The sequence below is a fragment of the Fulmarus glacialis genome, unplaced genomic scaffold, assembly GCF_000690835.1.
Source record: "Fulmarus glacialis isolate BGI_N327 unplaced genomic scaffold, ASM69083v1 scaffold25409, whole genome shotgun sequence".
Lineage (NCBI taxonomy): Eukaryota > Metazoa > Chordata > Aves > Procellariiformes > Procellariidae > Fulmarus > Fulmarus glacialis.
In genome coordinates, this window is record NW_009235614.1 from 72,563 (window position 1) to 85,114 (window position 12,552).

Genomic DNA, 12,552 nt, shown 5'->3' on the forward strand with positions numbered 1-12,552 from the left:
CTTTGTCTTCCTTCTGTGCACCAGAGCTGGTGGTTTGGGCATTAATTTGACTGCAGCAGATACGTGTATAATTTTTGATTCTGACTGGAATCCTCAAAATGATCTGCAGGTAAATTCCTTAAAGCATAGTAGCAAGGCCTAAGAAGTCAAACCTGGTTGATATAAATTTGGTCACTTTGAATATTGGCTCTGTTTTGAACATGCATATTTTAAAATATTCAAGTTTTTTAAGGCATTTGTTTAATGTTTTTTGTTTAATACTTTCTACTTGGATAGGAGAGGTCATCTGGGTTTAGCTGGGTTCTAACTTTTTCTTTCATACTGATTACTCTTTAAAAGCACAACACAGGTAAACTAAGTCAGTGAGTTGATAAAACCCTTAAGATTTTGATGACGTTATGAAACCAGGGGCTAGGTTTTGCATATACTAACACAGGTTATAGAAATAGAGCTGTTCAGCTAAAACATAATATATAGAAAAGGATTAATATGTATTAAGAAATAGTGAATTAATCAAATCTAGGAATTGGATGCTGAAATCGAATCAATTTTCAAGTCGGGACTCCTTTACCATTTGTATCTGGAGATCAGATAACTTACGAGCTAGCATGCCTTTTTATCTAGTGTTACTGCAAGAGAAATACCATTCGGGTAGCATTATCACAGATCATTCATCTGCATTTTACTTACTACACCGTTTTTGGAAAACTGTTCACAATGTGGAAAACGTCTGGTAGCTTCCATTTGCTTAAATGTGAATTGACTTCCTTTTGAGATTATACTATTGTTTTTCAGATTGCGCTACAGCAGAAACAATTTCTTAAAAGAATCTGATCTTATTCCTAGATAAGTCTAAATTCTTATTGCCGTTCTCCCTTCCTTCAAAAGGCTCAAGCCCGTTGTCACAGGATTGGTCAGAACAAAGCAGTGAAGGTCTACAGACTAATAACGCGTAACTCCTATGAAAGGGAGATGTTTGACAGAGCAAGTCTGAAACTGGGACTGGATAAGGCTGTCTTACAGAGTATGAGTGGAAGAGAAAACAGTGTCGGTGGTGTATGTAGACTTATTTCTTGAAATAACTTTCATTTTGTTTTTGTAGTCATGTAGGAACTATTCTAAATTACAGAAGCTACCATTTTTCTATTGTTTGCATCTCTGTTACGTTTTCTGATGTGGACTAACAATATACTTGATGTAATTTTAAATGTAGTCAGTTACTCTGATAAATTTTTCACTATTTCTTGCCTCTTAAGGTCTAAGGCAGATAATGTCAAAGTTAAAACAAGGAGAAAAGTTTCCCTCTGTTTCCTTGTATCTTGTCATACTAATATAATGTGTTACTTTAATATGAGATGAGATTTACATCTAGTATTAACAGGTAATTTTTTTAAACTTACGTTCATCACGATGTTGAGAATAGCCAAAACGAAAAAGACACATACTTGTAAAAATGTGTACTGTAACCACATAACAAATTATTTCAACTCTCAACTAGACTTTTCTCCTAGCTTTTAATAATCTAGATTTTAAGTTTATAAATTATAAGGCACAGTTAGGTTATATAGAAAGACTTCGGGGGATTTTTTTTTTCAGCTGTCTAAAACCTATTTTATTTGCTCAGATCCAACAACTCTCCAAAAAAGAAATAGAAGACTTGCTTCGAAGAGGTGCATATGGTGCCATTATGGATGAAGAAGATGAAGGCTCTAAATTCTGTGAGGAAGACATTGACCAAATTTTGCAGCGTCGTACTAAAACTATCACAATTGAATCAGAAGGAAGGGGCTCCACATTTGCCAAGGTGCAGAAGCAGCAAGTTGTTCTTTGATGATGTAGAGCTGTAAATGTAATTGAATGTGGTAAAGCTTATGCTTTTGTTTTTAAAGTTATGTTTACTTTGATTTAATGTGCATGTATGTTAGGTACGTTTTTGGGGTTCTTACATCTATGTGTTTATATTAATGTGAACATAGCAAAATCAGATTTGCACATACGGATTGAATAAATGCTAGATGCAAAGAGCGTGCTTGAGCAAAGATGAGTAATAGGTGTGTGCTACTTTTGAAAAGGATAGGATTTGTGTGAGATATAATGGACTGCATTAACCAAGAATATCAAAACAGTTTTGTTTATAGATCCATTTGTGTTAAGAGGTATGTTAAGAGCGGGGGAAAATGTGTATGAGACAATAATTAATAAGATGAAAAATTGTCAGGCTTATTCTAAAAATGCCCACACATATGATATATTTTAAACCTTCAGGTTTTTTGGCAAGAGTTTGAAAAGCAAAATAAAAAAGCTCCTAAATAGCAGGGCGTGGAGAGTATATATATGTACATGGAGGGTGGCTGAGAATGTAAGGTCTTAGGAGTAATAGTCGAGAATAAAATTGGACCGACACTTTCTAATTTTTGGTGGGTAGGAGAAAAACAGTAATATCATAGCATCCAAAAACCTATGCTGGAAAATTGGATGAACAGAACAAAAAGTAAATTTGGACTCCTTAATTTCCAAAGCATGTGCAAATACGATTCTGAACAAATACAAATTCAAGTAAATGAAAAAATACCTAGATAAGTTTTTAAAAAAAAAAAAATTTCAAGCAGTATAACTGAGTTTGGAACATGGGTACATCATGAATGCAGTTGTGACAATTCCAAAAAAAAAAAAAAGCAATGCAAAAGTAAAACTTAAATTATTTATAAATAATTTACTATTTATAAATATACATTTATTTAGGCTCTCTTATATGTTGCTGATTGAGGGTTAAATAAAAAATAGACTTCTAAAGGAGAGATAGGAAACCAGTTAGGGAATATCATCATCACTGTCTTTTTATCAGAAGAGTTAGAAATTTTTATATGTATTTACTCTTTTCCCAAAAGCAGTGTATCAGGGTTTCTTAAATGCGTTCTGAAATTAAGCTTATTCCGTGCTCTCAAGCTTTGATTGTTAGCAGTTTGAACACTCCTTTGAAATTTCCCTCAAGCGAGTACTTTTGCATGAGATGAAATCCCCAAATGCTGATAAGCCTCTTCAAAAGATTCTATTTTCTTCCATTCAAGTAATTTAGATTCAGTCTTAGAAGCGGAAGAATTTTGCTGCTTAATGTTCTTCTCTCCTGATGGTGCATAAAAGTTCATTAGATTTTTCTGATATATTATGGATCTGATTTTAAAAAATTAAGGGGGAGGATAACTATTGAGTTGCTTTGCACTGTAAGTAACTTCTAAAATCTTAATAACTGCTTGGGAGGTTTTTGATGAAATAAGGTTATGCAGTCTTCACAGCACTGAGGCATTCAAACTCTACAAACTTTTTATGTATGATGTTGGTCAGATTTAGTTTTATTTGTTACAGGCTAGTTTTGTTGCATCTGGAAACAGGACTGATATCTCACTAGATGATCCCAACTTCTGGCAGAAATGGGCCAAAAAAGCAGAAATAGATATAGAGGCTATCAGTGGTAGAGTAAGTATTTCTCTTTTTTAATGCATGTTTTTTCACCTATGTGCTTGCTGTTGAATTCTGAAGTAGCACGTGTAGGATTTCTGATGCTTTTTTGATTAATGTTTCAACAAATCAGACTTTTTCTGCTGGTTAGTTTGTGAACAGGTAATCAGCCTGCTGATAGCTTTAGTATTTCCTAGCTCCCTGCTGTCCCAAAAGAGTTTGGAGGTCTTTGATTTTTTGTCGAAGACCTGGAAATGGTCGAAAGTGTGTAATTGTTCTGATTGCCCTGTTTCTCTGTCTGTAAATCCTGGGCTGGAATCTGCAAAATAGCTGACTAAGAATTATATCATTATAATACTGGAAGTTGTGTCCTGTACTTGAAGACATTCCCATGCAGTTAGTTCTAAAAAGGTGTCCGTGTCCCTTTTTACTCACAGACACTGCAGTGTAGTCTGTGTAAGTATTCAGCTCAGATGAGGTATTCAGTATTGTTTATAATTCATGTACTGGCATCATGGTATGAAACCCATTTTTTGTTGCCCTAAATACCACAAAATGTTTTACTTGCTTTGTGGGTGTTTACTGTGCTGTCTTTTCAAAATACCTACTAATGACATTAGATAGAAATTGTTGTTTCCAAACTGAAGCCATCTACTTAAGAAAAACGTATCAGCTGTTTCTCTGATAAGGTTTGTTTGAAATTTTGCAGAACAGCCTGGTTATTGATACCCCAAGAATTAGGAAACAAACACGGCCCTTCAGTGCTACAAAAGATGAGCTGGCCGAGTTGTCTGAAGTGGAGAGCGAGGGTGATGATAAACCAAAACTCCGCAGGCCTTGTGACCGTTCCAATGGATACGGAAGAACTGAGTGCTTTCGGGTGGAAAAAAACTTGCTGGTCTATGGGTATTGTATACATCCTTCTTCATTCTAGGAAGTTTTTAAAAAAAAAAGTATTTTTCCATGTACTAAATTGTATTTATGGAATAACTTTTAGCTATATTGGCAACAATCTGGTGTGAATATATAGAATTTATTTACAATATGAATTTATGTGAGTTTATCATGCACCCTGTATAAATCTTTCTGACAACTTGCAATTGAAGAAACATTGAAGAAGAGAGGTTAAAACCTTTCTTCAGAGGAGATTGACATTTAACATGGGCACTACACTACAGTAGTCTCTCTAAAAATCATTACAGTCAGTGCTACAGGGAGGCTTAAACTCTGTAAATAAATAAATATCTGAAATAAAGGCTTGGTAGGTGACTTGATGTTCACAATTGCAGAACATCTTGCACTTCCATGAGGTGCAAGTAGGAACTGAAAATATAACTAGTTATTTTAAGCATACTTAAATCAGCTATGGTGATTTGGAAATAAAATCTTAGGTCTTTTCTCACCCACCTTATAAGGTAAATGACTCTGCTTATCAGTATGAGTTCCGGTCAGTTTTGTGTCTTAGAAGCCTAAAACAATCATCCATATTTTTTTGTAAACGGGCAAGTTTTGTTTAAAACTTCGTTTTAAACAGATGGAGTTTTGTTGCAGATGTTACTTTCATATTTCCACTCAGTAACTTAAGCTGAAGGAAAAAAGTGGAAAGCTAAATATTTTGCAGTGAAGTTCCCTTTTGTAACAGAAATCTACAGACTACCCAAGTGTTTCACTTCTAAGTGCTGATTTGTGTTTTACTTTGGACTAGGTGGGGCCGATGGAGAGAAATTTTGTCACATGGTCGCTTCAAGAGACAGCTGAATGAACAGGATGTGGAGATAATTTGCCGAGCTCTGTTAGCCTATTGTCTTGTTCACTACAGAGGGGATGAGAAAATAAAAAGTTTTATATGGGACCTCATTACCCCAACAGAGGATGGGCAAACACGAGAGTTACAGAATCACCTTGGTAAGGACTTAAGTGTTTCTGCAGTTAAATAGCTTCATATATGTATGCCTGTGGTACTGGGATAAAAACAGCTAAAAATTCTCTCTGAATGTGTCCTACTTGAAATAAATGGAATTTATTCCAGATACGCAATTCAATTGATGGGAAAAGAAGTGTCATTTCTGCTTTGCTATGTATTTGATGGCTTACCAAGTGGATTGGTATACTCTGTACTTTGTTTTCATTTCACTTCATAAGCAGAACCTATTCTGTTTCATAGAAGGTGTCAACACACTCTCCTTTCTTGCCCCCTCTCCTGTTTTGTCCTTAGCTGGTGAAATGTACTCCAGAGATGCTCTAAGAGACAAAAGAGAAAAAAACCCTCATACCCAGAGGCTGTGATGCTAGTATTTTTTTCTGCACTGCAGGTCACAATACCAGATAGGATATAGGAACTGTAAGTGCCATGGGGATCTATACTTACCTGTTACTGTATTATATTTTAAATTACATAGGCTTATCAGCCCCTGTGCCTAGAGGAAGAAAAGGAAAAAAAGTGAAGACCCAGGCTAGCACTTTTGATATACACAAAGCAGAATGGCTTCGAAAATACAACCCAGAACATCTGTTGCAAGATGAAGGATACAAAAAGCACATAAAACACCATTGCAACAAGTAAGCAGTAGCTGAAGTGTGAATATCTTTCAATGTTTATGTAAAGATTCTTTTTTTCTTCTAATTCCTCATTGTCTTAGAAGACTTTAAAATACTTGTGGCACTATGAAGAAACAAGTTTTAATGGTGTTAGCTTGATTAGAAGAAATAGGTTGCATTGTATGAGGAGGTGAACCAAGTATTTCACATTTGAAATAATTCTGTTATCTTTTTTAAAGAAACTGTATGTTTGTGTCTGTACAGAGAAAGAGAGATTGATCTTTCTAGCATGTTTGGGGAGCCTTGTAGCAGCCAAAGGACTTAGAGTTTGGGAGTGCTTAGCGAAGAAACTGAAACCACTGAAGTGGTTGCCCCTTAATCTTATATGCTGTTTACCTGGCATGTTTTCTAGGCTTCTGAGAGTCTGAACTACTAGCTTGTTGAAAGCTCACTCATAGCCATGAATGAGCCTGTTTTAGATAAATCGTTTTTCTGTAGCAAAACTTGTCATACTCTACTTGAAAACTTCATACAGCTGTAGTCAAGCATTGAGATAAAGCATGGAGAAGTCATTGGGGTCATGCACCAAATTCGAAGTGAGAAGGAATGAAAAGGTGATGTGAAAGATGTTCATTGTCAGCCCGTTCAATTCTTTCTAAGGGAATCTTCTAAGTAGGGAATAGCAGTATTTTATGAAGCAAGTGAGGAGTGTTCTGCTGGCCCTGGTCTTTGTCTAGGATTTGAAAGAATTTTTGCAATGAAACAATTTGTAACAGTGATCGCAGTAAAAAGTGTTAGGTGACCTGAATTGGAGGTTATCTCCTCTTATAACTGAAGGAAGTATGTTTTAGGAAAATGACCTGAAAGCTTTGTGATGTTACAAAAGACAAAACAAAACAAAACCACCCACAACTATTGAAAGCTTTTAGAGTGCTGATATTTGTATTTCTTTTTTTCTTTTTTTTTAGGGTCTTGCTTCGAGTAAGAATGCTGTATTACTTAAAACAAGAAGTCATTGGTAATGAATTCCAAAAGGTGTTTGATGGAATTGATGCCAGGTGAACTATAGAGAGGTTTTTGCTTGCTTATTTTAAATGTAAACTATCAAGTGAAAATTCAGAAATCTTCCTAGACCTAAATAAGAAATGTTAAAACCAAATATTTGTATCCTTAGGCTGTGAGAAAAATGTTTTTGTTTACTCTTTGTTTACTAAACACTTTATATTGACTTGACGTGAGGAAGTCCTGATTCCTATTTATGAGTCTAGCTATATAAAGTACAATTATTTAAGTCAAATAGACTGAAAAAGTGAGTGAAAGATAGAATTATATACTTTACATTCTAATTGGTGGGGTTTTCCTGCCTCTTTATGCACACGTTTGGTTATGTGCTGCTTATTCCATTGATTTTTTTTTTTTTTTTAAATAGAAGTATTGCCATTTGGAAATCCTTAAACTCACTGCTACAAGAACCTTGTGGTGGATAGAAAGTTTTAATTTGATTCAGAAAGCTGTTACAAACATTTGTGGAAGAACAGTCCATCTCGTGCTATTAAACATAAAAGTAGATAATTCTTGGTTTCCTAAGTTTTGCAAGCACAAACTGCTATGAGTTGGCAGAGTTTACTGAAAGAGGAAGAATATTGTATGCTGGTTCTGCTTTCATATTCTTTCGCTGTTACTGGTCTCTGTCAAATACAGAATATCAAGCTGTCTGGGTGTTTTGTATTGCTGTTTTTAGGGTATTACTGAATGCAGAGATGAAAAATTGTATGCCTCAGTTTCTTTAGGTTATCAAAATTATTCTTAATGATAAATTAATATTGTATTGTGTGGCTTATGTAACTTAGTAGCGTAACCATCCACTTTTTAACCGTTACTTGCTATTAAATAACGAAGTGCATTGAAAAGTTAAACAGTTCAATCCTACAACTCTTTACCTTCAAATTCAAAATTCAGCGTTTGAATTCCTTTGCTGGACATGGAATGTTGTATATGTGTACTTGAAGAGAGGAGTTTAAAAATCCCACATAAAGTACAAATGTACACAGAGAAAATAAAAATTTATTTCTTCCTCTGGATATTGTTTATGTTGATGTGCTGTTGGTGATTCTCCTTAGTGAAATTGATGTTTGGGTCCCTGAGCCAGATATCCTGCGGAGTGGTGGGATGCAGATGCAGATAAATCCCTTCTAATTGGAGTTTTTAAACATGGTGAGTAAAACGGATGACTACGTATGTTCTTCCCCACCCGTTAATATAAACGCCCTACATTCAGGTTTTTTTATAGCTTAGTCTGAAAGTTGAATTTGTGCCTCTTTTTTTTTTTCTTTTATAGGTTATGAAAAATACAACACTATCAGAGCAGACCCAGCGCTGTGCTTCTTGGAAAGGGTTGGCAAGCCAGATGAAAAAGCAGTTGCTGCGGAACAGAGAGCAAATGATTATATTGATGGGTATGAGCACTTAAAAGTGGGCATGAATGTTTCGGGGCCTTCAAATGGACAAGACTGAATTTATATGTTGTACTTTATTCTCTTCTTAACTGGTTTTATACTAGTTTGATGTCATTGTTGTGAAGAATACTACTTTGATTTTACTCCCACAGAGTGGAAAAGAGTTAGGAACAGTGTAACAGAACCATTGAAGTTTGGGATTTTGCAGTTAAAGGAAAAATGCAGCAATTTATTGTTAACAAGGGCTCTACTTTGTGTTGCTGTATCAGAAATATTACTTAGACACTGAAGTGCAAAAGCCTTCAGAGGCGGAGTACTACAGACCTATTTAACTTGATTTCAGGTCCGTCGGCTTGGTGTGTTAGTCTTGTGTAGCTAACCAGTGACACCAGTAGATCAATTTGAGTATCACTGATTACTGCTGAAAGGGAGAACTGTTTTTATTCATTGCTTCATCAGTGAGGTTAGCAGCTGTGGTCATAAAGAACATCTTTGAATGAGTCGGTGAATTGGGAGGCCAGGATTCAAGCCATGACATATTTTCCTCGTTTCAAATAGAAAATTAAATACAGTATATCTGACTAAATTTAAATGAGTTTTGCTTAATTGTAAAGAGTGTAAGGACTTATAAATGTTACTAAGATGGGTTCTTTTGTGTTGAAATTTTAACAGGGATGTAGAAGACCCAGAATATAAACCAGCACCAGCAATGTTTAAAGATGACATAGAGGTATAGTAGGCTATTAATAGCTCCTTTTAACACACTTGGAATGTAATACTTCCACCTTTTCGTTGAGCAAATTACTACCTTTTTCTATATTTCTCTAAATTGATAGAACTTATCCCATGTGTTTCTGCAGTTGTGTGGGCAGGGGAAGAATAGGAGGGACTTGTTGTATAATTCTGTTGTATGCCTTGTTAGCCATTCGTCCAAAATATATGTTACTCTTGTTCTTTGTGATATTCATAATTTGTCTGCAAGGTATAAGTTTAACCTAAATCTTTGGAGAGAGCCTCATTTTTAATTTTGCTTCACTTTTGTTTTTCTACAGGATGATGTTTCATCCCCAGGTGATCTAGTAATAGCAGATGGAGGTAAATACATAAAACTTCAAATCTGAACCAATTCAATCTATTTTGAATTGTTTAATTCTCCTGACTCTTAACTAAAATGTGTTTAGATTGCCTAGTGTGGAACCGTAGGCACCAGCAATGATTAACTTCCTTATTTTTCCTGACTTTGTTTTAATACAGATGGACAAATGATGGAAGGAGACAAAATCTATTGGCCCACTCAGTCTGCGTTAACAACACGTCTTCGCCGCCTAATAACAGCTTATCAACGGACAAGTAAAAATAGGCAGGCTCAGCAGATCCAGCCAGCATTCCCAATACAAACTAGTATGATGCAGCCTCCATATGAAGAAGCTGCTCTAAATCCGAAGATGGCTGCTAAGATTGAAAGACAGCAAAGGTATGTGCAGCGTGCAAATACACATTTGTCATACATCCTTATGTAAAAATGCTGAAGAAATAATAATTGCTAGCTGTGTGAAATAGTGAAGAAAATGACAGAATTTCCAATTTTTTTCTTGCTGATCAAGATGGACGAGAAGAGAAGAAGCTGACTTTTACAGAGTTGTGTCCACATTTGGAGTGGTGTTTGATCCTGAAAGGGGACGATTTGACTGGACCAAATTTCGAGCAATGGCCAGACTACATAAAAAAACTGATGAGAGCTTAGAGAAGTACTTGTATGCATTTATGTCAATGTGCCGGAGAGTCTGTCGTCTCCCCTCAAAAGAAGGTGGGCGCATATATTTTTACTTTTATTTTTATCTTTACTTTCTGTTGCCAGTGCATATCTTGAAAAGGTTTTTCTTTCATGTGTTCCAAAATAAAAAGGGGGGAGAAGGAAGTAAGGAAGCATGTTAAGTGTAAAATTGAAAGCTTATAATGGGGAGACATATATTAACTGATTAAAGCCATCTACTTCTCATACTGGTTTGCAGTGGGAGTTTTTTTGCCAGATTCTCATCTTTGTTTTGTTTTAATACAGAACTCGTAGACCCAAACATTTTTATCCAACCAATTACAGAGGAGCGTGCTTCTCGGACTTTGTATCGCATTGAACTCCTACGGAAAGTGCGAGAACAGGCTCTTAGACACCCACAGTTGTTTGAACGACTAAAACTATGCCAGCCAAACCCAGACTTACCTGTCTGGTGGGAGTGTGGGGCTCATGACAGGGATTTACTTATTGGAGCTGCTAAACATGGAGTTAGCAGGACAGATTATCATATTCTTCGTGATCCTGAACTCTCATTTATGTCTGCCCAGAGGAACTATAATCAAAATAAGGTGGCACTCTCAAGGACTTCTACTCCACTCTTGCATCAGTACCAGATGGCATTATCTGCTTCTCCTCTTACACCTCAGTCAAGATTGTCAGATGCTAAAGTGAACGCTTTTGAGGACATAAAAGCTAAAAATGAAAATCTGAAAGAGGACCCTCAGTCTTCTGAAGAGGAATCTATGTCTACAGAGGAGACACAGACAATAATGAAATCTGAACCTTTGAGTCCAAAAAATGGCACACCAATACAAAATACAGACCACAAACCTAGTGTGAAGACTGAAACAGACAGGCGCATGGTGGCAGCAAGGACAGAGCCTCTAACTCCAAACCCAGCTTCCAAAAAACAGAGAGTCAGCAAAAGGGGATCTGACTCTAGCTCTGACTCGGACTCTGACTCAGATAGATCATCCTGTTCTTCCAGGTCATCTTCTTCATCCTCTTCGTCTTCCTCATCTTGTTCACACTCTCGATCAGGCTCTAGCTCTTCATCATCTTCATCTTGTTCTTCAGCATCTTCATCCTCATCCTCATCATCCTCATCATCATCGTCGTCATCATCATCATCGTCTGAAGAGAGTGATAGTGATGAAGAGGAGGCACAAAAACGTGGTATGTGTGTAGTCTTATTTCTGCAGTATAACTCTTAAACTGAACAAGTTTATTCTTAATGGAAAAATGTCTGAAAAAGGATAATAAATCCCACAAAAGTAAACTTAAACATATTTTCCTGATTCTTCAAGTTGAGTTGTAAGAATTTCAAGGATACAGCATTTTCTTTGCTTCATATTAGTGCCTTGGATGAGGTAGTTGGGATTTGTTGACTGATTCCCTAAGCAAGCTTACTCTGCATGTGGTTCACATGTGGGAGGAGACTTGAATGGCTAGAGTTGTCTGGAAATCTATTGTGTGTGTGTATTTCCTACTACTGTTTCTTCTTCTTCCTAGATAGAGATTCTTTTGGCTTCCCTGTTTGTTTTTTCCACTCTTGCTCACCTGTCTTTGTAGCTTCCTCATTGTGCTTTCATGAAATCTGCAAGCTTCCTTCTGTTCAAGCTATAGAGTAATGTAAGCTGCTTGTTCTTGTAAACTGGAGGTGGCCAAGCAGAGTACTTGCACTGAAAAATTTCAAACACTTAAAAGTATGTACCTGCTTAGAAAAGACTGAGGTGATTATAGAGCATAGGACCAAATAACACAGAGACACTTTTGAAAGCTTCAAAGTACAAGCAAAAACCTCTGATCAGTGAAGTGATTTAAAATTTTTCATAAACCAACCAATCATTATTTAATACATTACTTGTTTTGATACTATGAAGTGTCCTCTACTCTTGCCCCATTGAAACTCAGAATGTGAAAACATTTCTCTACTGTGCTATAACAAATGGTAATAGAAAAAGGATGAAGTTAGGCAGTGGGACTACAGCATAAGTAAACAAGCTATTTTTTTCCAATATCTCAGGGAAAAAGGCATTGTGTTAATCAGATGGATCCTCTTGCCTGTGGAAATGACAAATGGAAACTATAGGGTTAATTTACTGGGAAAATGATTACTGGGCAAGTAAAATGCCACTTAAACAAAATGATTAAGAGCTGCTGCCTGTAGCAGTGGAAGGACATTTTCAGAGGAAACGGTTGTATGCAAACATTAAAACAGTGAGAGAAAAGGAATGCTTATATGACATAAATATTTAGATCTAGATGGTGGATATTATAACATGTGCTACAAGTCCAAATAACTAGGCT

At 36.1% G+C, this 12,552-nt stretch overlaps 1 protein-coding gene across 1 annotated transcript in view; it reads left to right on the plus strand.

Moving 5' to 3' along the window:
* The window catches only part of CHD9 (chromodomain helicase DNA binding protein 9), a 91,759-nt gene that overhangs the window by 65,365 nt on the left and 13,842 nt on the right, over nucleotides 1-12,552 (plus strand). Inside the window, 16 exon segments of the mRNA XM_009586096.1 lie at nucleotides 1-109; nucleotides 889-1,056; nucleotides 1,625-1,804; nucleotides 3,364-3,474; nucleotides 4,166-4,362; nucleotides 5,162-5,361; nucleotides 5,856-6,015; nucleotides 6,963-7,052; nucleotides 8,115-8,143; nucleotides 8,146-8,208; nucleotides 8,333-8,450; nucleotides 9,123-9,180; nucleotides 9,503-9,545; nucleotides 9,705-9,924; nucleotides 10,055-10,257; nucleotides 10,510-11,418. The exon segment at nucleotides 1-109 is cut by the window's left edge and continues 29 nt beyond it. Coding sequence (XP_009584391.1) covers nucleotides 1-109; nucleotides 889-1,056; nucleotides 1,625-1,804; nucleotides 3,364-3,474; nucleotides 4,166-4,362; nucleotides 5,162-5,361; nucleotides 5,856-6,015; nucleotides 6,963-7,052; nucleotides 8,115-8,143; nucleotides 8,146-8,208; nucleotides 8,333-8,450; nucleotides 9,123-9,180; nucleotides 9,503-9,545; nucleotides 9,705-9,924; nucleotides 10,055-10,257; nucleotides 10,510-11,418 — 2,858 coding nt within the window.